Genomic DNA, 27,267 nt, shown 5'->3' on the forward strand with positions numbered 1-27,267 from the left:
CGCAAAATATAGTTGTCAACATGCTTGGAAGTGTGATGACAGCAGGAGATATAAAATTTAAACAAACAAGTGGACAAGATTAAATGAGGCTCCATCATGGTATTTGCTTGTGCTTGAAGATTGGATGTAAAGTTTGTAGCTTTTCATACATGCCCCACACCCACATACAAAAACAATCACTCAATCTGAGTAGTGGGAAGAGCACTGGATATTAAAGCTAATATCAAGGGATCAATGCTTTATCTACTTGCACTATCTTTGTATTATATTATTCGGACCATTCCTAACCTGAAAAATTCATAATTTGTCTTACATAATCCTAACCATATATGTAGATTTAACTGCTTTGATTGAGTTCTGATCATTTTCTTCTGTGAAATCAAGGGCGTCCCATACTTAAATTGTCTTTGCTTCTTTCTTACTAGCTGATGCCGGGTGGAGTAGGTATCTTTTCTGGGCCACCTGTTTTCCTTGTTTTATTTTTCAATAAAATGAGTGAATATGACTGCCCAGATGGATTTGGGTACCTGGAATCTCTCCAAAATGAGTGGCTAAGAGTCTCAATATAATGGGTCGTACAAATCCATCACTTACTTCCATGCATTGCCATTCTACACTATTTTGTTTAACCCGTAGTCATTTCAATCAATTTCAATCCTGATTAAAAGTAATGCTAAGACTAAGATTATGTCAAACAAGAATAAAGGAAAACGAATATCCTTATGCCTCTCCCTAATTTAGCTTCAATGAAAACATTAACCCACCTCATTGGTGTAATTTATATTCAAAGTCAGATTTGTAAATCGACAGTCCTTTACAGCTTTGTTTTTGGGATTTGGTTGCTTCTAAATTTTACAAATCAAAACTTATATTGACAATTTAGTAACATATAAGTTATTTAACCAAAACCTGAAACAATGTGAGATACACAATATCTCTCTTATGTTTTATCAATATAGAATGTTGCATGTAAAACTTCTAGAGAGTGAGGAAGGGGCCTCATAGGTCATTGGCACGTGTAAATGCAGAAATTCTTTCTTGCAACTAAACAGAAACAGGGATGTTTAACAGATAATTGATTGAAATCAAACAATTATTGGAATGAGGAAATAATTCTGTAGTTTTCGAGTTGCCAGTAGTTCAAGTTCTGCGTAGCCTTACTATATTGAATTTAAATGAAGACCCTCTATGTTATTTTCAATATATTTTCCCCACTCAGTTGAGCTGTAGTGACCTGGTTTTCAAAGCAGCTTATACTCTGATTCTGCCTCCTTGCAGATAGTTGGATCTCCCAGATTAGATTGGCCCTCTTGGATGGGAGAAGAAGAATATCAGAATGCTTATTATATCAAAATATTCCTGAGAAAAGCAGTCATTTTTAATTTGTCTGGTGGCCTAATTATTCTAGTTTATTGAAGAAGCTCGAATCTTGCTACTTGCTAACTGGTAAAATGACAGGTGACCACTTTACAAAATCATAATCTCCATAATTAGCCAAAAAAGATATAAATAAATTATTCTTGAGAAGGTTCAATAAAAAAGAACAAGCTCTTAAATCTTCTTGAATGTCAAATACCTTGCATATATATATGTATTCTGCATTATCTACTACTCATAAATCCACCATAAATATCTTATCACAAAGCTCTAGTTCGAACAAGATCCTTCCACATGTCACATTTTCAGGTTGCTTTAGCCTAATTTTTGCATATGTTGGTTTCAATTTGAAATGAAACGAATTTGTAACATTCATAAGTAAATCTTATATAAATAATGTTGGGTATGTATGAGTATTCTTTATCACTTGGGAATGAAAGATAGTTTAAATAACGTAGAAGTTCATAAACCTTTAAGACGTGCTTTGGGTTATAAAACACAAAACAAATCCGTGATGGATCATACATATAAAGCCAACAATATCTTGACAATGAACAAAATATTATAAATGCTGAGGAAGCTGAGTAGTATTAGCAGTTGAATATAACACTATTAGACATTTTTTACATTATTTGGCTCTAATAATAAAAAAAATATGTTATATAATATACGAGCTCTTAGATGGTAAATGTGCACTTCAAGTTTTAAAACTCAAAAGCAAAGCCGTAACAAATAGTAGACCAGGGTGTAACAAGAAGATCTTAAGATCTTTTCTATATGCACCCACCATCACCACCTGGAATAAGTGAGCAATTAAGAGACTATTTAGAAATTTCAGTTGTTTATTCATAAGAATGGCCATAGGCAGATCTCTAAATGAACATATGGCCTGACAAGAAGCTGGTGGAGATATTCAAATGGCAGGCAGTGAAGGAAAACAGCATTTGGCATTTTGGCCGAAGAACTTACTTAGTGTAAGCAACATTGAGCAGTCGTGGGTGGTGGTGGTGGTTTCCAGAATCTGCAGATGGTGACCACATTTTGCGAGATCAATGCCACCGACCAATGAAAATGAAGATTACCAAAACAGGTAATCAATAATTCGTGAGCAGTTTGTCTCAACTAACTAAAAAAGGCTAAAGTTTTTTAAAATGATTTCAAGCCGGTTGATGTTTGTCAGCCATGAAACAACTAGAAGAAATTGTCGTCCATCGTTGGTGCTCCATTCAGAATGAATGTGCTCTGTAAGTTTCCGATCTTTGTGGGAATTGGAATCGCCATCAACATAGTTGCCACATTTGCGGGTAAGAAATTTACAACTATCAAATCGCCTGTCCTACATTTACCAATCTGGTTCGGAATGGAGGAACGGACCAACGGTAAATGATTCATGGGCCACTCTTCGGCCGGTTTATCAATATCTAATGGGAGGACATGTTTCTGTTAACTCATTCAAGCGCGTTTGATTCCAATAAATAAAAGATTAATTTAATAATTTATTTTTTATTATTATTTTATTTTATTTTATTTATTAATAATAAAATATTACAGTAAAATTTTATGTCTAATAATAATGTGATAAATAATATAGGTATTAAAATATTACTAAAGTAATTTTGATTTTATTATAATTATATTCTTGTTTGTTAATTTTTTAGGATAAAAATGATTTCATTTTCAATTAATATAACAAGTAATATAAAAAATATTTTAAAATAATTATATCAAGGATATTTAAGTCAAATAATTTAATATATTTTTTTATTATTTTTAATCAAACATAATAATTATTTATACTTAGTTATTTTTATAAAATTTTATTAAACATAGTAATTATTTATACTCGATAATCTTTTAAGTAATTTATATTCAAGATAATTTTTTAATTTTAATAATAAAATATTACCTAAATCAAACGTTCATATAAAATTTAATGTAGATAGATTGCTTAAATGCATTAAACTATTTATAAGGTAATTGATATTATACTCGAATGAATCAAGCTACACACTTAAAAGTTTACTGCTAGGGCTGGATTCGAGCCGAGCTGAGCTCGGGCTCGGCTCGGCTTTTTGAGGGCCGGCTCGAGTTCGGCTCGAGCTCGACTCGAGCCGAATTCGGCTCGGCTCGAGTTCGGCTCGGTAACGGCTCGGCTCGACTCGTTTTTTATATCAAAACGACACCGTTTTGTATATATATAAAAATCAAAACGACGCCGTTTTGTATAAAAAAATTTTAAAAAAAATATACCGAGCCAACCTGAGCCAGCTCGGGCTCAAACCTATTGTTTTTGGGTGCAGTAAATAGGGCTGGATTCGAGCCGAGCCAGCTCGGGCTCGAGCTGAGCCCGGCTCATTTCGGGCTCGAACCGAGCCGAGCCGAGCTCGAGCCCGAGCTGGCTCGGCTCGAATCCAGCCCTATTTACTGCACCCAAAAACAATAGGTTTGAGTCTGACTCAACATAAAATGAACCATGAGTTACTCATAATTTCATAAATGACTCAACTTGGCTTGTTTGCATTCCTAACAATACCTGTTTCATAGTCATTGATGAATTCAGTATCCATAAAAAGGTGTTTTATATTAGTTTTTTAGTGTGTTACAAAATTGACAACGTTATAGAAAGTGGGGCTGAAAATTGCTTCCTATTTAGCTATCGCAACTAATGGACTTCTCTTGACCAGATACGAGCCTTTAGCCACTGCATTGGACGCGATGAACTTCTTCAAGCCACTAAACAGATGATGCAGTATGGCACTGCACCATTTACAAACTTTATCGTCAGCTTGGAAGGGAAAAAGAGAAGAATTTTACTTTTAATTTAACAGACACTGTCCATTATAATTTAGAAGGTTTTTTATTTTTTTAATGTAAAACTATAATTCTCAGAACCCATTACAATTTCTTCTTGTATTTATGTCATAGATTAGGAAGCCCGTAAGAAAGGCCTGAATGTAAAAGCCCAAACTATCTAGACTCTTGCAGCGTGCCACCTGCTCTTGCCCGGACCCTCTTTAGCACAACTTGAATCCCCACAAAAGTATACTTCTTTACCTCAACTCTCATGTCTTTTCTACATGACAGTTCAAGTATCATGTTATGTCTGGGTAACCTCTCAAGTAAACTCTGGTTATTGAGTGAATGCGATTCACGAATGAGTAGGTTCGCCATAGTGGGTTTCGATTTTTGTGGGGTGGCAAACCCACCAGAAAGCGTTTCAAAGGAAGTGAATTTTTATGTAGTTAAGACATTGACAACACTCACACAAACACATTCCTCTTTTCAGTGTGGTCCAGCGAGTTCATATCCAACTTTAACATATTCTCCATGCAACACTTTTTAAGTTTTTGTGTTGGATTGAAGCAGAAAGCTTAAGGTATGTAGATTTTGCATATGGGTTCCCAGATAGGACTGATTATTTTGTGAAGGTTTAAACACTGCCAACTGCTACGCAGTTTAAACTCCTACTGTATTTGCTTCTATATGTCATTTACCTTGTTAAAAAAGAGTTGTTGAAGCCACCTAGGTCAAAAAATAAGGGGAATTAATTTGGAGCGTTGCAGCTTTCAACCATTATAGCCCACCATCTCTCTCTCTCTCTATATATATATATATACACGCACACAATATCTCAGTCTCTTGTTGCATGTGGTAAGAGGAAAAATGATTTAGTAAGAACTTTATTAGTACATTGTACATGCATTGATATTTCTGATTTCTGAAGGTAATGGAGGATGCACTTAACAAGCCTTTTTCCTGTAAAAGAGAGAGAACATCTCATGATTATGGATAATTAAATCGTGTCTTAATGGTCTAAGACAGGACTTTGGGTTTTAGTGGGATTTAGAAAATGCTCAAGTTCAATTCATGTTCTAGACATACTGCTGCAGCTGGCTCTTTCTCTGTAACCGGGTGGGTGATTATTTTTTATTCGAAGAAAAAGAATGGAAAAAGAAATGACAGAGAATCCGAGAGAGATATTAGAATAAAATAGTAAGAGAAAAAAGGAAGGGGGCCTACAGTCACATTGAGGCGGGCCAATGACGTCCAGACGTGTTGGAAACCAAGGCGCGTGAGTGGTGGGACGGGACGGAACGGGACTGGGCTGGACTGGACTGACACTCTCCCTTAAATTTCGAGGTCGCCACCCAAAAGAAAGCGACGGATTGGACTGGATTCTATTGTTTTTTTCTCCCTTTCAACTTACCATTTTAACCTTTTTTAGTGAGCATGATTATTTTAGGTGAAACAATCCTTCCTTGGAAGTGAAAGAAAATTAGACTAAAAATGCCACTGGACGACTTGTCGTATTATCCTCTTTAACCACATTAAAGATAGTGCGGGGCATAAAAGTAAAGTGGGAACACAGAGCTTACCTTACGTGCAAATATGCTGCTGCTCTTATTATAACCCAACAAGCAACATCTTCTTTCTTTATATCTCTTCAGTTCAGCCGAACAAAAGCTCCTTAACATTTAGCTTCTTCTCTCCCTGTCCACTTCTCTGTTACTTCTTCTGAAAACTTTTAGGAAACCCCTCAATTTTTCTTCTTCTGAGTGATGGGTATGACCAGCCGCTGTTCCCATACATCTCACATAACCGAGATCATCATCACCAGCTTTTTCCGTCATAAGCACTGTTAGATTATTAATTTTTTTTTCCTAGCTGTTTTTTTTTTTTTAACTGTTGGATCATCTCGATATAGAGCTGTAGTGATGGAAGCTTAAGATAGACTGATCGATCATTAGTTTGACTTAATGGCGGGTGGGAGGATGTATACTACTGGTAGTTGTAGTGGTGGTGGTGATGGTTCAAGTCTTTGTGTTTTGATTCAAAATCAAAAGGGTGCTTGCTCTTCTCAGCCTCTTGACTCTTCCTTCCTTTCTGCTTCTTCTTCTTCTCCTTTTCTGGGTATACTTTTTACTCTTATCACTTTTTTTTCTCTGATAGCTTGTGTTCATGTCTTCGTTTATTATACTCTGTCCACTTTTTACTATGTAGATCTTCTGTCATGATTACTTCTGAGTTTGAAAAAATTGGCTTATGGCTATGGCTATTAATTGTTTTACCTTTTGTTCTATCTCTAAATTTTGAATTAGTTGTAAGCTCTGCAAATTTCGGTGGAGTTTTGTACTCAATGACTTTTTCAGTTAAAAGTCATCACTTCGATGGAATATAGATCAGTTAAATGGGGAAAGAAAATCTTTTTGACTGAGAATTTAATAATGTTCAGTAGTCACAAAGCAGTAATCAATGTGGATCAGAAAATGGCCAGACTAAAGAAATGATTAATTTATAATTAAATGACAATTAGTTATATTGATCTCCTATAATTAAGATGGCCTTTCTGTGAATTGAATCCAGGTTCAAGATCCATGGTGAGCTTTGAAGATGTTCATCTAGCAAACGGAGCCAACCGGCCCTTTTTCCGGCCATTTGAACACGACGAAAATGGGGATGACGACTTTGACGAGTACATTCACCAGCCTGAAAAAAAGAGACGGCTCACCGTCGATCAAGTTCAGTTTCTTGAGAAAAGTTTCGAGGTGGAGAACAAGCTTGAACCCGAACGAAAAGTCCAGCTTGCAAAGGACCTCGGCTTGCAGCCTAGGCAGGTCGCCATATGGTTTCAAAACCGCCGGGCTCGGTGGAAAACAAAACGGCTGGAGAAGGACTACGACATCTTGCAAACGAATTACAATAACCTGAAGGCAGATTATGAAAATCTCCTTAAGGAGAAGGATAAACTGAAAGCTGAGGTAAATTTTAAACCGTTCCTCAGAGTTCTCCATGAATGAATCTGTTTTGAATTTTCATTATTCTTATGGGATGATGGTGAAAATTTTCAGGTTCTTATCCTCACTGACAAGCTGCATCTCAAAGAGAAAGAGAGTGGAACGATGGAATTGAGTGCTGTAAACAACACATTGCCACAAGAACAACCACCGCAAAAGCCTATTGCTGATTCTTCATCTGAGGGTGAAGGGTCAAAAGTTTCAATTGTGGCTTGTAAACAAGAAGATATAAGTTCGACAAGAAGTGACATATTTGACTCAGACAGCCCACATTACACTGATGGGGTTCATTCTTCACTCTTGGAGACTGGCGATTCATCTTATGTTTTTGAGGCTGACCAATCCGATTTATCACAGGATGAAGATGATAACTTGAGCAAGAACTTCTTGCCTCCAGACATCTTCCCAAAGCTTGAAGAAGCTGATTACTCAGACCCGCCCACCAGTTCCTGTAACTTTGGATTTCCCATTGAAGATCAGGCCTTCTGGTCCTGGTCTTACTGATAAAAAGTACCGCCGGTATATATATATATATATATATATATGTATGTATCTTTCAAGTGTTTTTCTAGTTCCTGTTTGAAGCCTGTTATAGTGTTAAGTATAAATAAGAGACTGAATAAAATCAATGGCACCCCAATGCAAAAAATTTGGCTGTACTTGGTGATCAATGGAGGTTTTGCCCCGTTTGTAATTTTGTTCATCTAGAGGAGGTGACTGAAACTTCTTCTGTTCGGACTGTAATTAAATTATGTCTTTAATTAGCTGAAAATATTATCTTTTGTTATGTCAATTCGCTTCCCTGAGCTAGAAATGACTTCCGCAGAATCATGTAAAAGCTCTGGCAAATGTAATGAAAATATCAGTCTCTTTTTTATCTATAAAGAATATAAAAAATGGTCCTGAAGAAGAGTTCTGTATTAGCCTTTGCTTCATGGAAAAAAAATCCCATCAAATTAATGGCTTGAGTTGAACAGAATACTCCATATTTTGGCACATTCCATCAAACATTACTCAGCGGGTCCGATTCAACAAAATTTGCCAAGCAACCTCATCCAACTCATGGTCCATATATATTTTGACAATGACGTTCTCATTGTCTTTTCAGAGAAGTCCGATCTTAGCCAAAACCGGGGTAACTTCCTAAGCAAATACTTGAGAATTATTGATATCAAGGCTTACAGATCAAGCAAAAGTGGAAGCGGCAGCAGCTAAACAAAAGGGTTACATCATATTGTAGTTTTTGACAGATATACAGATTTCCTAATAAGCTGTATAAATACGTAATTATATAATCGAATATAAAATTTAAAAGACCTCTAAAATGATAAGATATAATTATCAACATATAAATGTACGGATTGTAAAAGATTAATTTAATAGATTAAAAAAATTTTAAAAATAATTGAACCTATTCGATCTTATTTTTTGGGTTATTTCTTACGAATACGTGTAATTCGTATAATCTCTTTAAGGTTACTTTTATGAGCTTAACTAACAAAGAGCCGAACCTAACACAAACAGACTTTATGAAAGGAAACCCTGTTTAATGGTTGGTGATTGAAGAATATTTGGCTAAGTCAAATTGTAATTGCATGTTGATTATGCATAGTATACGAAAGCCTTGTTGTTATAGACGTCTCCATTACAATTGGTGTAGCTTCTGTTTCTAATGTCAAACCTTCAATGATGATTTGTACAGAAAGTTTCAACGCTTTAACTTCCGAACAATGTTCGGATTTAAATGGAATTCATTAATTACATGTGTGGTTCACGAATTCTTAAGTGGCCATTACTTTAGACGAAATTACAAAGCAAGTTTTTTTCCTTTCGTAACTTTCCCATTACGGCATATTTAGATAGGACCAGTTAGAAACCGCCAACTGTCCCTTCTTCTCGAAGCTGGACGCTTTTTTTTCCAGATTTTCTACCGACCATCTAAAACCCACATTGATGGGGTTTCGACGGATGTCATACACGTGTACGAATGCGATTGACATATGTAAAAAAAATAAATAAATAAAGAAATGCCTATTCTCGTCAAAGAAACATCACCATCAAGACAGCGTCTACCACCAAGCAAACTCCAATGGAATCTCCCACTGTAGATGGGCCCCACACAGGATGTGAACATTAAATTCAACGTGGCATGTTTTCTGTGAATCCATCACATGATGATCAGGTCAAAAAGAGTAGGACCCACCACTGATGGTTATTTTTTTATTTTTTATTTTTTTAAAATAAAAGTTTGTTCTCTTATTAGATATACAGATAGGCATGGGAGGTGGGGCGTAGTTAACAGCAACAGCAGGGATTTGTCCATCAGGATGATGTCACACGTGGAGCAGCTTTCAGTGGGCCCACACTACACGTGCTTATCAGGTGTCCATGTCGTAGCATTTTTAAATGAATTCAGTACTTCCACCGCATATTTTTATTTTAAATATCACAATTCACGCCATCTTATATTAAGACCGACTTTTCTACAATTTTAAATATTAAGAGTACTTTGCGTCTTTGCCTTGTATACGTGAAATTAAATTTCATATAATAATAATAATAAGAAGAAGAAGAAGTTAAATAACTGTTTTTCCATCTAAACTTTGATGAAATAACCTGCACACCCCTTAAATTTGAAATGTTTATTTTTTACCTTTATTTTGAATTTGTTAATAAATTTTGCTAAACTTTTTTATAAAGTTTTGGTCTTTACTAAGTTAAATAATAGTTTGTTCTAAAAAATTAAAAACAATAATTTTTTATCTACTTTTAATTAATAAAATAAGTCATTAAAAAAATAATTGTTTTACCATTATCACCACTCTCGTATTGTTAATAATCAATTTTTTAACTTTTGTAATTGTATAACTAAATCTTTCCACTTTTGTCACATTTTAACTTTTTACACAACTTTTCAACATCGTCGTCCTTTCTTACTATCAATTCGATTTGAATTAGTTAAATCTCACTCAAATCTATCACTAACTTGTTATCTATTCTAAAAATATACCTTTTCTGGGTCTATATTTTTATTTTGTTGTTTCAATTCCTGAAATATTTTCATATTAGGTCATAAAAATAAAATATTACATAAATCCTTCCATCAATTTGTATGGTATGGTTAGAAGTGTAATTGATATTAATTCAATAATATGTCATATGATAAAGTTAATATCCACTTTTGACGGATGGTTAAAAGATAACTTTCTAAATTAAGAGGTGGGAAATAATTGTTTCATCAATGTTCAAGTGGGAAATAGTCCTTTGGCTTATAATAATAATAATAATAATAATAATATCAACGAGGCAATTGTAAAGTTAATGTGGACTTTTGAAGAGAGCAGGTTCTAAATGTGCACTCCCTTGAAAACGCTAGATCCACTTTGGTTATGGTAAAAGAAATTGGGTAGGGACGAATCTCAAATTTTACCCACAAAATCGAGATTTACAACCATATTTTCAGCGAAAAAGGTGACTCCACCCAATAAAAGTAACATCATTTTATTGGCATTCCAATGCAAAGCAAAGCAAAGGCTCTAAAGTTCTTCTTGGGATGGGCACAGACCAAATGAATCAGCATGAGTGTCTGTATGTCCCTGTACACTGTAACTTCACTGTTTCTTTACTTTTCTCGATTTCACAAAATAAGTCTGATTGATTGAATTCATGAAGCAGATATAAAACCGATCATTGATTTCAGCTATTTAATATGATTAATTTAGTCTTTAAAAAAAAAAAATTAAAAAAAAAAGAGAGAGATCACAAGTGACTGAAATCTGGCCATGGCAAAGATAATACAGACAAGGTGCTCAGTTGCCCTCCAGGCTCCAGCAGAGCGTAGCAAACGAATTCTATGTAAAGAGAATCTTTGAAGATCAAAATTTGAAATTCTCCTTCATGTAACTTACCATCACTTGCTGCAAACAGTACAGAAAAAAAATGTTTCTGTATTGGTAATTAAAGTGTGAAGATGGGTATTTTCATTCTTTTGACACCTAAATGCAATCAAGTGTAATTTATTTTAAAGCCAATGAACTTACAATTAAGCAAAGGATGATGCAGCCAGCAGCACCAGGGAACAAAGCGTACCAATAATTCAATTGATGCAACTTAACCCCGTCAATGAAAAGGATTGGCAAGCTTGCAGCTATAAGATCAATACATTTCACATGCATGTTAATACATGATACATAAAAATGAGACAAGATGTTAAGGGGTGTAACCTGGTGGGTGTGTAGCACGAGCATAGATCATGAAAGCAATGGCAGCAGCAAGGCCAGCACTCCTAGCAAGCCAACCAGGTCCAAATATAGAGAACGCAACAACACCAATGGCAGCGCAACCAATCTGAGCCATGAACATATTGTATTTCTGCAAAATTTTCGGCACAGGAGAATCAGAATGTATGTTTAATGAAGTATCAAACTTTGCTCAAAACAAACAAACTATACCATTCACATGATTTGAACACAGAGAGGTATCTAATAAAGAGTTTAATTCAAATCCTTGAATCAAAAGCATGATGTTGAGCAAATTGGATACCCAGAATTTTCTGCACAGAGCATATTGATGTTACACCATTACCTAAAACTTAAGTTTCTAATAGACTGCTTACTTAAAATGGTATAAAAGATTCAATAAAAGAACAACTCTGTCTTAGTTCTGAATTTTGATTCTTCTGAATTGTCCTACCAAATCTGTTAGATCTTGAACTTTGCATTATAAAAACAATTCAACTTAAAATTAATGTTCATCTATTACCTAATGACTTTGATTAAATATTATTTCATATACCATCGGTGTGTACAGAATCTAACCCAAGATTTGTTTTTTACAATATTTCTTAGTAAACTGCCCTCTCCACGAGGATGATTATTAAAAAGGTTAGAAGATATTTGAGGCATTGATTATCAGGATACTGGAGAATAAAAAAAATTGTAAATTGATTCTGTGGGAAAGACAAAAAGTACTAACTGCAAACATGCCAGTCATACAACGTTACGAATCAACTATACAATTCATTGATGCTTTTCAACAATGTCCTAACTAAGATAGATTTTGAACAGAATGCATGTCATATTATTTTTATACCAATTTAATAAAACTCTCGTATAAATGTCAATGTCAAAGAGCATCTAAATCTAGACTACATGTATGAATGATGGAAAATGCTTGAAGCATCCAGGCTTTCTCCAACATGACATTACAGTTACAATGATATGTAGTTTAGAAGTCGATTGTTGTTCCCATCGAGATCTAGCATTTAATCCACTGAAAACTTTGTTGAGTCAGATGCAGTAAAGACTACTTGGTTCCAGTTTTGTCAGGTTCCAATGATTAACTTCTATTTGGATTATCCTTTCTCTATACCATAAATAAGACTATCAGAAAATAATCAAATCATATACTATGATGTTAATTTAGTCATTTGATACAATAAAGTCCTGGACTCGCAATGCATTTTTTGTACACCGATCCCTCGATTATAACTATTGACAACATTCAATATTGAACTTTTACTAATTAGATATTGTCTATTTTGAACTCACCTTAAATAGATTGTATTTAAGCTAAATGTATGTGTACTTCACCTAAAACAAGTCTAGTCAGATAAGATGACCTAACTTAGAAGCTAATTAGACGCTTAGTTGTTACCATTAAACCATGAGTTTGATCTAATTCCAATTAACTTTTAGATCTTTAGTACAAACTCACCAACTAAAATAGCACAAGCAAGGAATTTCAACAACAAATATAAAGAAAGACATGTCGTTTCCATAGTAGTAAGATACATGACATGTGTGGATTATAAATTTGGATATAACATTTGATATGGAAGATAGAGGAAAACCAAATACAGAGATGAATAGCAAGTAATTCCTCTGTCTTTTGAACAGAGCGACTTTATTTTAGAAACATAAAGCACATTCTAGAATACATCATACATGAAAACTAGAAAAGTGGAAAGTGGAAACTAACTAAAATAGGAAGACTCTACTACTCACCCTCAAGTTGCAGCATACAAATTTGTAATGCCCAACTTGCCAATAAGAGCCAGAAATTGGTCATGACCTAAAGGTTTAGTAAAAACATGTGCAACTTGCTGTTTTGTAGAAACATGTGTAACTTTATGAGTTTGGATTGAATCTTCTTCCTAATAAAATGACAATCCATTTCAATGTGTTTTGTCTTCCCATGAAATACAAGATTTGTAGCAATATGTAGCACAACATTGTTGTTGTATTTTAAAGTCATGGGTAAGGAAGAAGCGCCACCCAAGTCGAGAAGTAAAGGATGAAGCCAAATCAGTTTGGTAGTCATGTAACAATGCAACCAAGGTCTTTTGTAATTTTGCTGACAGAGGAGAGGTTGAATTTTAATGAGGGAGCATGTAAAACATGTTCAAGTTGTATTTGGAAAGATATAGATGAAGACCAGAAATGAAAGATTTATTCCATGAAAATTTGACAAACCTCTTTCGTTGGATATAAATGGTGAGATGCTCCACTGTCAACAATCCATTCCTTAGTTTTTGGATAACATGAAGAAACCGAACAAACAAAATTTGCTTGGTGATTAGGAGTGGCGTTTTATGGGCAGGAGACTTAACAATTGTTGTAATTGTTCCTGTGATGTTCTGTTTGAAGAAAAAGGATTAGCGCTTGTAGCTATATTGGCCTTGGATCATTGATCACTATTACCAGATTTTCAACAAGGTGTGTACCCATTCCATCCAAAACAACGATCTCAGGTGTGGCCAATGTTTTTGCAATGATCACAACAACGCTTCATTGTACCTATAAAATTCCCAGGCTCCTTAACAGTAGTGTTGGATGCGGCATGGGTAGCAACATCATGACTTAGAGAAGACCCGACCGATTTCTTCATGATCACAAGGACAATTTCTGAACGTGCAAAAAGTGCTAAGTTCCTCCCAATAACTTTTCAGCAAATCATCCCGAATTGCTTTGGTTTTTTGCATTAAAACAAGGTTTGGTTGAACGACTGACGAGGTTGAATTTTGAAGCCATGGGACAACCATAGAGCTGCACTTTCTCCAAAGGGAATATTCAACATTGGAGATATCGGACATAGGAATGGTACCATCCAAAAAACTAGTTTTTGATTTTGCATCTAGAGCGTTAAACAAGTTAGAAAATCAAACGAAATAATTAGGACTTCGATTCAAATCTGTTGAAGTTTAGTTCGACATTGTTGATGTAACCGTTTGTGGAGTGAGGCATGAAAAAGGTAAGGTGGTGCGAGGCAGCAAGGGCTTAAAGGAATAAAAGGCAGAAGAGAGAAGGTATAAAAAAGGAGAAGAAGGCTGGAAATGACTTATGTATTAAGCTTACGAGTAAAGATTAGGAAGGGGAATAACGCCAGCTCTTGCAGACTACTGGACACTGGTTATTGAGTTTTACAGGGAGCTTTATCTGGTATGTAATTGGGAAACACAGTGAGGAAGAAAGGGTGTAATCCGATTGACCATATAAATACATACAATCCATTTGTCTCATAATATTTCACTTTTCTGGACTATACAAGTAGTGTTTTTTGCTGTTTTCTGGTAAATTGTTGCAGGGGGTTTGTATCAGAAAACAAAGGGGAAAAAAACTATGCGGAATAGAAACAGGGGATTATGATGCTTATATTTATAAAATCTGTGTCTGTGATATCAATCCCAAGAATCATAGAAAAGAAGAACAAAAATCACGAAAATTGTTTCCTGTAATGAAGGAAAATAAATGGGAAATATCCAATCCCTTACAATTTGGGAGAAGATTCTAACAACGTATTAATTCAACCATAAGCTCATATGGATAGAAACGGTGATAGTACCCGAGCAGCAGGGGTAGATGGAGTGGCAAAAAGCACCGCACAAACAGCCCCTAGTGGTGCAATTGTCATTGAAAGTCCTTTCGGAGCCAGCATTTGATCCATCTTTCCCAGGATTGCCATAGCCGCAAATGCTCCTGTTTTTTTAGACATTTTAGTACCAATCTTCCGGACTCAAATCTTTCCCCATTAATTTAACATAATACTCTATGTCCAATTTAAGTTAGCAAAGATTAAAAAAAAAAAAAGGCCCATAATATTTGTCAAAACTCAATAAATATACAGTGTTCAGTGACATGTATATTGTTGAGGTATAGATGAGTTTAGTCTGCCTAACCTGCAGAGGGCCAAAGGATGTCACTGAGAGAAGGATCAGAAGAAGCCTTTTGTGGTTTCCAACTATCCCAGAGTGGTGCAGCCACGTTGCTTGATGCCACAATTCCATGACCAAAACTTTTTCTTCTACCTATTCTTCCTCTTCTCACAGTCGCAGCATTTCTCTCCTTATTAGAACTGAAACTAAGATATGTCTCTAAAACCAACCTCTTGTTTTTGTTAAAAGGATCATTAAGTTTTGACAGAATGGATGAAGAATAAAAATGCAATAATGTTGCCTCAGGTGTTGAAATTGAACTGGGTATATTACAACAACCATTGTGATGAAAGCAACTTGCCCTGAGTTGAGTACCCATATCTTGATGATCCTTAACAACACCTTAATTTCTCTGCAATATTTTGGTGGATATTATCCCAGGTCATGACAGATTGAAAGATGTAGTTGTTACATTAGAAAAATAAAGGACTGGTGAGATGGGGCGGATGTCGAAGTTGGCTTTTAAGACGTTGAAAGGGCACTGGATCAGAGGCTACTCCCCGCTGGTTTTATTTATTTATTTATTTTGGACTTACAATAATATTACAAAACCACCCATGGCTTTTGTCTTCAGGCTCTTCACATTACAACAGAGTTTGACGTTTGTGAGCTCTGGTTCGCCTTTCAAGGTCTAGATAAAAAGGGGTCCTCAACAATAACTTCGGGTGTAGAGTGACTGCCTTGAATTTGGTTGGCTTTTCGGAACGAATTGAACAAATCCCAGCTTTGGCAACCAGCAGTTTCAACGCGAAAACGTTCCGCCGCGGTTACAGCCTCAGTCCCCTGTGAAAGAACAGAAGACAACGAGTCAAATTATAAGATTTAATTGGGAATCTGACTCCAGACTAGCTTTTAATTCCTTCATTTATCTTTGGAGGCACCTTCAATGTAGCAGAGGGTTAAAGAGGCAAGTTGCAATTTGAACGTTCAAATAGTGTTTTTAAAATTAGATTAGACAGTTCGATCAGTTAAAACATGAATCAATTTATAATTTAGTTTTACTATCCAATTTGTTTTATATATAAAATTTGATTTATTTAAAATTTGATCAAATTAGATAAATTCAGTAAATCAAAAAAATTATTTAAAATTAATAATTTATAATTAGATGAAGTATTAATTATTTAATTAATATATTTAAATTTATATTTTATATTTAAAAAGGGTGATTGACCCGCTTTTAAAAACGTTACATTCAATTCGAGGTCCGAGTTTGAGGCGGTTGCGTTATTCGATTGGGAAATGTAAAATGGCCACTTGGTGCTGAAAGTTGATGCATTTCATTGATAAGAAGCAGATCTTTGGCTTGGAAACTAGGCTGCCATAAATATGCAGCCGTTCTTTTTGGCGATGGTCACTTAATTAAGCTCCTTTAATTGAAAGAATACCATTTCTCCAACAGTAAGTGGACAAGTGAGCAAGTTGCCTGAGGCCATGCAATCTACCATCCTGTAGTTAGGTGACACACAATTCAGAGTTTTGTCGAGATGAGCAATGATAGGGATGTCGAAAATCTGATATTCTAATATTCACTATGATGGTACAAATTGAATGTTAAAAGAGAGTTAGATATAAAGTGATTTTTTAAAATGATTTGGTCATTCGAATATTTATATTTTATGTTATTAATAACTTTCAAAAGAATACTTTAATTGTATGTATAAATCATTTAAAAAAATATATTAAAAAAGATTAAAATTTGTTATATTTATCTGTAAATGGATAAACATATCTAAAATGATAAGGTTAATTTGTGTTCGAGTGAAAAAATTATAGTCTTATTATATTAGTACAATCTACAATTTTGTGAGTTGTACCAAAGTTTGTGAACCATACATGTTAGAGACTTTTGGATAAGTCTAAAAAATATATTAAAATAAAATAATTAAATAAAAATGAAAAGTAATTTTAAAATTTTAAAAATATAAAATTATGAGAGGTTAGCCTACAAAACAGGCAAATCAATTCGTTAAAAGTCTCTGAAAATATAACCCATAAACCACAACCTAGTCTATGACCATGACCCTGACCCATGACCCATGACCCATGACCCATGGAAAGTAGTCATATGCTAAATGTGAGTCAAAACAGCACAAACTGAAATTTTCAGCCATGGTCATATACGACAAAGATTCTTAGCATATTCTATGCCTACTCATATCGTGGCTTTAAATCATTAGACATTGGCATGCTTCATTGTTGACATGATAATTTTATATAATATAGGCGTTACCTAACAATCAAATATTTTATTATAATCCAATACTTCATGGCATGCATGGCACAACCTTTATTTGGGAGCAATTAGCAAAGTAATTACCGATTTCGAAAGGCCCCATCTACAACTAAGTCATGCCCAGAGACAAGTTCTGAGTCCTTACATGCAAGAAACAGCACAGCATCCGCCACGTGTTTGGCTCTCAACGCTTCTCCTTTCAAAGGCATGGGTGGCTCATATAGCTTGTCAACCTCCTCCATAGATTTCCCATAATCCCGACAAGTCAATGGTGTCGCCACTCCACACGGTGAAACGCAGTTCACCCTAATCCCATGCACCCCCAGCTGCAAACTCGCTGATTTAACCAATCCAATCACTGCATGCTTCGACATATGATAATCAGTCCGCCTTTTCCCTCCGAGACTCCCAGCCACACTCCCCGTGCACACTATACTCCCCCTCACGTGACCCTCCACCATTGCACGTGCTCCGTACTTTACGCACGCGGCCATGCCACGTACGTTGACCGCGAACAAACGGTCAAACTGTGAGAAGTCAAGATCTAGAAGGATCTGATCGGAGCCACTGAGAATTCCTGCATTGCTAAACATGATATCCAGCTGACCGTAATTTTGGACAGTTGAAGCTACTAAAGCTTTCACTTGTTCTTCATCGGTAACATCACAGTGAAAATACTTGCATCTGTCGGTGCCAATCGAAATGGCTACTTGTTGGCCTAGTTCATCCTGGATATCTGCAATAACGATCATGCGAGCACCGTGATCGGCGAAAAGACGTGCCGTGGCTTCCCCGATGCCGCTGGCGCCACCGGTGATAATGGCCACTTTGCCTTCAAGTTTGTTGCGCTGCATTGAAGACTCAGCCATTATTAATGCTAATTATCACAGAAACACAACCAAGGATTTAGATATATAAAAGAAAGAGACTGGCATGGCTCATTGGCAGCTTTTTGCCCCAATATGTGGGCCTTTCTTTTGGGTCCAGCTCACCTAACCATCAACTCATGATGCACATGTTTCGAAAATCTCTGAACAATATCAGTTTTGGGTATAAACTTTATGGAATCTATGGGGTGGCCGGCAGTATAAGTTAGCGGCGGCGGAGGGGCAGTTTTCCTTAGTTGACAGAAAGGCCTACCTACCACCAAGATAAATCCGAACGCATTTATTTCGTTGGCGGAATAATTAATTCAAATTAAGAATGTGATTATGATGCTGTAATGTTGTATTAAGAATGTGTTTATTTCACCTCTGGAAGAATTTGATTACGACGTTGTATTATCCATGATAATAAAACTATATATATAAAAAACAGGTGCTTATATCATTCTAATCACATAATAATATATATTTAATTTATATATTTAAAATAAATATATATAATTTTATTATATTGATAATATAATTTGATATGTCAATTTTCATTCATGATCTTAATACACATTTATAATACATGATTGATTGATTGACTTACTTTGGATAATACATTATTGTATGATTGAGTTACCTTATTATATTACAGATTATTGTATGGTTTACTTCCCTTAGATTATAGATTATTGTGTGATTTACTTACCTTATATATGATTAGTTAATTGTGGTACATAATTAGAATGATTTATATTTATTTTGTATTCTTTTCCTATATTGTATTGCGTATTTCAAATTTTCAATACCTATGTAAAGACCACCTCTCTTGGAAGGTGTTACCATTTAGGGGGTGTTTAGTTTGGGTAATATTTAATTACTAAAATAGAAAGATTACCTTGAAGATAGATTACTTAAAAAATTATTGGGTATAAATGATTACTATGTTTGATAAAATTTGATAGGTATAAATAATTATTGTATTTGGTTAAAGGTAATAAAAGATTACTAGTGAATTACTTTACTTAAATGTCCTTGAATATAATTATTTTTAAATATTTTTTATATTATTTGTCATATTAATTAAAAATAAGTTTATTTTTATCTCAAAAAATTAATAAATAATAATTTTTCTATAATAAACTCAAGATTACCCTAGTAATCTTTAAATACCTAAGGTGAAGGTGGTAATCAGATTACCACCTATATTACCTGACACGTCAGTATTAATAATAGAAGATTACTGTAATATTTTATTATTGACAAACCAAGCAAGAAAATAAAAGATAGATTACCAAAGTAATCTTAAAAACTCTTAACCAAACGCACCCTTATTGTATAATGGACTTACCTTCGCTGTAATCAAATTCTGGTTATGTATACATTAATGTATGATTAACATCCCTTATTTGATTAGTCTAATTGTTAAAAAAAAATATATTATATATATTATAACGTAATTTTTCCATATTTCTTATTTCTTGAAGGAAAGTGCATGTTTTGTAATCAAGTTATGGACTCTGAATATTGTGTGCCATTTGATTACATGAAGAAGGGAGAAAGGCTTAAAATTGATGAAGTTTCAGGGTTAAAGAAGAACAGCTCCGAGAAAATCTTCTGGGAAAAGAAGCTTCAACTGGTTTTTGATCTAGACAACACGCTGATTCACTCAAAAAAATATGAAGAGTTAATAAGAGTGGAAAAATTTTCAGAGAATCAAATTGGTTCTTTACAAGAAGATATGTCCAAAGGAAGTATCTTTAAGCTGACATGCGGATACTAGGGCCCTTCACACGCACTTTTCTTGAAGAGGCAAGCAGCATGTTTGAAATGCATATTTACACCATGGGTAATCGATCTTATGCGTAGGAAATAGCTCAATTGCTTGATCCTGAAGGCAAATTTTTCAGCGGCCGGAGAGTGATTTCTCTCGACGATGTCAATCCAAGTCGGAAGAGAGAAGATGTAAATCAAACAAAGTGTCTGGATTTAGTGTTGGGATTGGAATCTGGCATTATTATCCTCGATGTTTCAGAAAGCACCGGTGCAAGAAAAATTGGAAGAACTTGATACACGTGAAAAGTTACTACTATTTTTCTGAAAACCCGGAACATAAAACCTCTAATTCTGCCAAGAAGAAAGATGAAAGTGAAAGTTACGGCGCTTTGGCGTACATTTTAATTTAAATGTTCTTAGAGCAGTCCTCGGCTTATTCTTCAGTCCGGAGATTTCAAGCCTTCCATGCAGAGATGTTACCTTCTTAGTGGAAAGATTTCGCAGTAAGATTCTGATGGGTTGCGTTGTATTCGTTGACTTTGACGAGGCTGACTCCAGAATCAGTTCTTATGCAAGAGCATTCGGAGCAAAAGTCGGCGATGTGATTGAGTTATCAGTTACGCATGTTGTCTCCACTGAGAAGGGCACTGAAGGTTCTGTTTGGGCGCAGCAGAATGAACAATTTTTGGTGCATCCGCGCTGGGTTACTACTTGCATGTTCTCTGGCATATGCAATACAGGCCCCTTTGCGGATCCGAATCTGCTCCATAATCCCCTGTGTCTTTCATGGGCCTCCTTTGAGCCTAGTTCAAACCCATACCAATAAGACTCTATAGAAAAGGCCCCAAAACCTCAAAAGCCCAATCCTATCCCATCTCAATTTCAGGAAAGAAAAAAAAAATCTAGATTGTAAAACGTTCTCTTTCTTTTCAAAATGGGCGCAGTTGTGAGCAATTGCGGGCTTTGAGACCCCAGTAGTCTGTAAATCGGTTTCTCCTCTAGAAAAGACATGTTCCGATTCTATTCTTCCTCCAGAGAAGACATGTTCACATTCTATGGCTCTTAGAGGATCCTGCGCATCTTGTGGGAAAACTATGAAAAATGGGTTCGATTTGGTTTTCAATGGTTTCTGGTTAAGCAGCACTGAGATTAGTCGTTGGAAAGAAATATGCTCTAAGAAATTGTTCAGCCAAAGAAAACTTCAATTGGTGCTTGATTTAGATCATAAATTGGTTCAAACACAAAACATCCTTAAACTGACTCAGGAGGAGGAATATTTGAAGGGGCTTGCAGATTCTCCGGAAAATATTTCAGAGTGACTTGTTTAATATTTATGACCAAATTCATAGTCAAACTGAGACAATATATTCGAACCTTTCTAAAACAAGTTAGCAGCATGTTCCAGGCTTCCATTTATACGATGGATCTGAAATACAAGTACTTCAAAAAATCAAGAATAATTTCACGCGATGATATAAAAGAAAAACGAGTAAAGGGCCTGGATTTGGAGCTGGCACAGGAGCGAGGCACACTTGTTCTTGATGATACTGAAACTTTGTGGACTGAGCATAAAGACAGCTAGTTCCAAGCATCTATTATTTTGGAAGTTTTAATGCGTTTTAAACTTACTTTAGAGACAGCTGTCACCCTTTGCGTCTTAAATATTTTTACCCCAAAGATTTTAACCAATCCGAAATCAATGAAGATTGTAAAGTCTCCTATAATACATTGGAAACCCCTGTTTTCCCCTGTAATTTATAGATAAAAACAGAGTCCTACAAGAGGACAAAAACCGTAAAATACCTGTTGTAGCTAACTCAAAACTTGATAAACAAGTAATGCTACACAAAACAAAAGAAGTATAAACCTTTGAAAGAAAACCCTTTTACCAAATTCAAAACAAAACTAATTCTAATCGCATTCTACTTCTAATCCTAATCCCAAACGTATTAGGATTATTAACTCTCTTCTATATAAACCTGGAAACCCCTGTTTTTCCCATTAATTCATTGATAACCAACGTTGTGTGTTCTTTTGACAATGGAGGCGATTGTGAGTGCTCATACAACTTTGACATCCCCAATTGTCTGTACAAGTAAATCTGTTTCTCCGGTATGTACACACTCAACGGTTTTCAAAGGATTGTGCGTTTATTGTGGGAAGAATATGAGCGATGGGTTTGGTGTAGGATTTGATTTTGTGGCCGATGGTTTAAGTTTTAGCAACCCTAATATTGCCGTCTGGAAAGAAAATGGCTCAAAGAATTTGTTTAGCCAGGGAAAACTTCAGTTGGTTCTTGATTTAGATCACACTTTGATTCATACACAAGCTACACGTAAATTGACTCAGGAGGAGGAATATTTAAAGAGGCGGGCAAATTCTTGGGGAAAAATATCAGATGGGGACCTATTCAAGTTAACTGATGAATTCATAGTCAAATTGAGACCCTATATTCGGACGTTTTTGAAAGAAGTCAGTAGCAAGTTCGAGCTCTACATATATACAATGGGTTCTCGATATTATGCAAAAGAGGTGACTAAGTTGCTTGATCCGAAGGGTGAATACTTTATCAAATCCAGAATAATTTCACGGGATGATTCTAAAGAAACGAGAAAAAAGACCCTGGATTTGGTTCCGGGAGAGGAGCGAGGCATTGTTGTTCTTGATGATACCGAAGGTGTGTGGAACCAGCATAAAGAGAACTTAATTCTGATGGGGAAATATAATTATTTCAGAGATGGAAAGATTAATAACAGATCTTTCTCGGAGAAGAAGACTGATGAAAGTGACAGTAATGGGGTACTAGCTAACGTGCTTGGAGTTCTAAATCAAGTCCATGGATTATTCTTCGAAGATTCAAGAAATCTAGGTTTTCAGGATGTTAGAACATTGTTGAGAAAAATGCGTGGAGAGATTCTGCTGGGGTGTACTGTGTTCATTAAGGATGCTGGAGATGAAGCAACTGTGGTTCGGAAAAGGGCAGAGGAGATGGGAGCAAGCTGCAAATCCGTAATTGACTCTTCTGTTACACATTTGGTGTCATCAAGCAATAAGATTGAGGATCATGAATGGAAAGAATTAGAGATCAAATACTTGGTCCATCCAAAGTGGGTTTATGCTACTTATTATCTATGGCAGAAACAACCTGAATATTTGTATCAACCCAGTTAGAATATGTTGTATGAAACTTTCATAATCAGTTAACATGTGATTGAGTAATGATATATTATTCTTAATATATAAATTCATATTCAGTATTAATCACAAAGTTTTACTTTTATTTAATAGATTTTACTTTTGCAGATATAAATTAAGATTGTATATACGACAAAAGATCGATTTTACAATCTAATTACTCAAATTGTCATATTATTTTAAAAACTAAAGAGAAAACTCTTGCCCCTCCAACTATGTGCATAATTACTAATAACATTACTTTTGAATTCATATTTTTTTATATATAAAACTTTCTTCTGTTGTTACTCTCAAATTACCCTTGTGAGCAGTATTAAAAATACTTGATCTTTATTTAAAACATTGCAATGCATACGAGCACTTGTCTGTGCCAATCGATGTGGCTAGTCATTGGCCTAGATCGTTTTAGATATCACTGACCAGCGAAAATAGGGCCGTAGCTGCCCTGATTTCGCTAGCTTCACCTGTGATTATGGCTACTTTGCCTTCAAATTGCTTTCTATATTCAGACATTATTCTCCTCCTTAACAAACTCAGGTTTGATATAAGAAAGGCAGAAGGCAAATAGGAAAGGCAGAAATCAGAGACTTTAAGAACACCAGATGTTCAAAATGTAAAATGGGAATCGCTAGCAATCTTATAAAATGAATTACTTATGCACGTATTTAGAACATCTATATTATAATTGAATATCCATTTTTGTAGCAAATAGAGACTTTGCATGTCGACTGCCCTTTTCCGATGGCCATACATTGTATCAGTCTCGTAGCCAATCTCTGATGACTTGACTGAAAGTCTGAAACAATTCTTCTCCTCCATGCATTATCGGACTTTTCCTGCCACACAATGTTTTTCAATATATTAAGAATGCTTTATCTGTGCTACAATTATTTTCTTAACAATAAAATAAAATTTCCGCAGCTTTGATTGGGGGTTTTTCATTTGACTTTCCTGCAGAACCAGTCTTTCGTTTTATCCGTATAATATTATTATCTATAAGTTGACTCTTGATTCTCTTTTCAGCTTTACTTACTCTTTTACAAATTACAGTTCACTGAAAAACTTCGGAAGAAATCCAATGTGTCAAAACTAAGAAAGCTGTAGAGAGAGTCAGGTGGAACTGGTTAACCATATTTTTTTCTTTCTTTGTATTCTATTTCTTGAATTCAATCACATATTCATTACACATATGCTTATTGTCTTAAAAATTTTCTTTGACCGTTATTTTACCTTTTCCTTAAATGGATCTTGTGACTTGAGCTAATCAGGAAATTTATGAAAATTATAATTTATATTAAAATATGATGTATGTTAATGGTGCAAATTTTTTAAAGCGGTTTGACTGATTATTCAAAAGTGTCGAAAATATGTTAGTTTTACAAGTGTAGAGATTGAAACTCATATTATATGAAACCAATTGATTTGCATTAAGGTTCCATTCACACATTTATATACTATTTACTTTACTCAATTTTATTAAATGTGAAACTCTCTTTCTTTTTATTTGAGTCTCTAACAAAAAGCCTATATAAATTGTTATATTATTGAGTTTACTACAAAAATTTTGGCAAAATAACAATATGTGCCTTTTGTCCATGTACAATTTTGTCTAATGAAAAAAAATGCATCCCAACCCTAATATATTGAATACAGATGTCTAATGAAATCTATTTTTAAAGAAATTTGTTGATGGTATCATTTCGAGAATGAAGGAAATTATTATTATATTGTAATGATAGGTGATACAATAGCAATATTATGCATACACAAATTAGATATACGGATAATGTGTTATAATGTAATTAAATATTATTTTATCTATAATTCAAAATCATCAAATCATATAATAACGCATTATTTATATACTTAAATGGTATACTATTGAAGATAATAATGGGATGTTATCCTATAAATAAAATAGATGAAAATGATTTAACAATGAGATAATGAAAATGACTGAAACCACCTAAACCTGCTCTTCCCATTGCTTCTAAATAGAGGGGTATCCATATTTTGGGTCAATTTGTGTGAAAATGACACATCTACGCACAGACTCACAGGGAAATATGCATATATGTTTAGTAAGAAAGTGTTCAAACCATCGGTTATTTACTGTGCATAAGACATAGTATAGATATCTTCTGGTATGACGTGAACATAAATTTCCATGTTATTTAACCAAGTGGTTGATAATTTTCAAAATACATGAAGGCTAAGATTAAGATCTAAGACAAACCTTTATTATCATATACAAATGGAGTCACAAGGCAATGAGTTTACATTTTCTAAACCATCATCATGATATGCAATCTCGCCCTGTTCTTCTACCTGATGGTATGTATATGTTTAAGAGATTAAAATTACGGGTCTAAAAATTATACATTGCTCACAACAAAATCAAAAGCCCGATAATGGATTGGTGGGCAATCATATCTAAGAAGACTAGACCATTTTCGATAGAAGGCCACCGTCCTCTACCAGGTCGTGCCCACTTACAAATGCAGAATCTCCAGACGCAAGAAACAGTACTGTATCTGCCACATGATTCACTTTGGGCACAATTCCTTTCAGGCTAGCGAGTCGTTCACAAATCTTCTCGGCTTGCTCAGCGTCAATGCCACCGAACGACCTGCACAAGGTTGAAGTCGCCACTGCAGACGGGAACACGCTGTTCACTCTGATTCCATGCACTCCAAGCTGCGTACTGGCGGATTTAACCAGTCCAATCACAGCATGCTTGGACATGGAATAATCTGTCAGCCGTGGACCACCGCGGCTACCATTGACACTGGCCGTGCACACGATGCTCCCCCGTACCCCCTTCTCGATCATCACACGAGCAGCATGCTTCACGCATGCCGCCATGCCGCGGACGTTCACGGCAAACACACGGTCTAGGGTTGTGAAATCGAGGTCAACGACTGTCTGTGAAGAGGCACTTACAATCCCGGCGTTGCTAAACATGATGTCTAGTTGACCGTACGTTTGGACCGTGGAGTCAACTAAACTTTGACTTGATCTTCATTTGAAACATCGCAGTGCATGCAAATGCACTTGTCCGTGCCAATTGTCTAGTTGACCGTATGTTTGGACCGTGGAGTCAACTAAACTTTGACTTGATCTTCATTTGAAACATCGCAGTGCATGTAAATGCACTTGTCTGTGCCAATTGATATGGCTACTTCTTGACCGAGGTCATCTTGGATATCGGCGACCACGATCATGCGAGCACCGTGATCGGCGAAAAGACGTGCCGTGGCTTCGCTGATGCTGCTGGCGCCACCGGTGATAATAGCCACTCTGCCTTCAAGTTTGTTACGCTGCATTGAAGACTCAGCCATTATTATTATTAATGCTAATATCACTGAAGGTCTGAAACGCAACTAAGGATTTAGATATATAAAAGAATGGGATTGGCATGGCTTGTTGGCAGCTTTTGGGTCAATTTCCAACCGGCAACTCATTCGAAAATCTCTGAACAGTATTAGGACATTAATTATTTTAGTCCATTTCTTTTCTTATATACATACTGGACCACATTTTTTCTGTTAGATATATAATCAGAAAAATAAAATACGTTTTAAAATCACTCAATCAAGCAGTAACTTAGTCAGTCAAGTCTTTGCATACACCCAGTCAAGATAAATAAAACTCACTCAGTCAACACAAAATCACGCAACACTCACACCCGGCAGCCAACAACCACGGCGACCCAGTCAAGCATTTTGCGGACAGATCAGGCTGGCCAGAGGTCTCCATAGCCGTTACCGATGTCATCCATTCGCCGACAGCCACGTTTTCATCACT

At 35.4% G+C, this 27,267-nt stretch overlaps 5 protein-coding genes across 7 annotated transcripts; 3 read left to right on the forward strand and 2 right to left on the reverse strand.

Annotated features, from left to right (window-relative positions):
- The first annotated feature begins 5,787 nt into the window (after positions 1–5,787).
- LOC123212242 (homeobox-leucine zipper protein HAT5-like) lies at positions 5,788–7,965 on the forward strand. Its single transcript, XM_044631329.1, has 3 exons — positions 5,788–6,288; positions 6,742–7,136; positions 7,227–7,965. Exons 1-3 carry the CDS (start codon positions 6,135–6,137, stop codon positions 7,674–7,676), a joined length of 999 nt encoding a protein of 332 aa, XP_044487264.1. The 5' UTR covers positions 5,788–6,134; the 3' UTR covers positions 7,677–7,965.
- A 2,692-nt stretch (positions 7,966–10,657) lies between these two features.
- On the reverse strand, positions 10,658–18,738 carry LOC123210456 ((-)-isopiperitenol/(-)-carveol dehydrogenase, mitochondrial). Of its 3 annotated transcripts, XM_044628826.1 has the most exons (6): positions 16,578–16,742; positions 15,349–16,167; positions 15,015–15,148; positions 11,396–11,543; positions 11,213–11,319; positions 10,658–11,089 (listed from the first exon to the last, which is right to left on the reverse strand). In XM_044628826.1, exons 2-6 carry the CDS (start codon positions 15,701–15,703, stop codon positions 11,048–11,050), a joined length of 786 nt encoding a protein of 261 aa, XP_044484761.1. In that variant the 5' UTR covers positions 15,704–16,167; positions 16,578–16,742; the 3' UTR covers positions 10,658–11,047. The 3 variants fall into 3 exon arrangements, with proteins under 3 accessions (XP_044484761.1, XP_044484760.1, XP_044484759.1); XM_044628825.1 differs by lacking the exons at positions 10,658–11,089; positions 11,213–11,319; positions 11,396–11,543; positions 15,015–15,148; positions 16,578–16,742 and adding an exon at positions 17,705–18,737 and having other exon boundaries at positions 15,735–16,167; XM_044628824.1 differs by lacking the exons at positions 10,658–11,089; positions 11,213–11,319; positions 11,396–11,543; positions 15,015–15,148; positions 15,349–16,167 and adding an exon at positions 17,705–18,738 and having other exon boundaries at positions 16,644–16,833.
- A 2,582-nt stretch (positions 18,739–21,320) lies between these two features.
- On the forward strand, positions 21,321–21,847 carry LOC123210737 (RNA polymerase II C-terminal domain phosphatase-like 4). The gene is made up of 2 exons (XM_044629210.1): positions 21,321–21,580; positions 21,721–21,847. The coding sequence occupies exons 1-2, from the start codon at positions 21,321–21,323 to the stop codon at positions 21,845–21,847; spliced, it is 387 nt and encodes a 128-aa protein (XP_044485145.1).
- A 254-nt stretch (positions 21,848–22,101) lies between these two features.
- Positions 22,102–23,534, forward strand: LOC123210455 (RNA polymerase II C-terminal domain phosphatase-like 4). The gene has a single exon (XM_044628823.1). It carries the CDS (start codon positions 22,306–22,308, stop codon positions 23,434–23,436), a length of 1,131 nt encoding a protein of 376 aa, XP_044484758.1. The 5' UTR covers positions 22,102–22,305; the 3' UTR covers positions 23,437–23,534.
- Positions 23,535–25,847: 2,313 nt separating this feature from the next.
- On the reverse strand, positions 25,848–26,801 carry LOC123212573 ((+)-cis,trans-nepetalactol synthase NEPS1-like). The gene is made up of 2 exons (XM_044631752.1): positions 26,566–26,801; positions 25,848–26,473 (listed from the first exon to the last, which is right to left on the reverse strand). The coding sequence occupies exons 1-2, from the start codon at positions 26,799–26,801 to the stop codon at positions 25,903–25,905; spliced, it is 807 nt and encodes a 268-aa protein (XP_044487687.1). The 3' UTR covers positions 25,848–25,902.
- Between the last annotated feature and the right edge of the window lie 466 nt (positions 26,802–27,267).

This window comes from Mangifera indica, chromosome 3, assembly GCF_011075055.1.
Source record: "Mangifera indica cultivar Alphonso chromosome 3, CATAS_Mindica_2.1, whole genome shotgun sequence".
In the NCBI taxonomy this organism is placed as follows: Eukaryota; Viridiplantae; Streptophyta; class Magnoliopsida; order Sapindales; family Anacardiaceae; genus Mangifera; species Mangifera indica.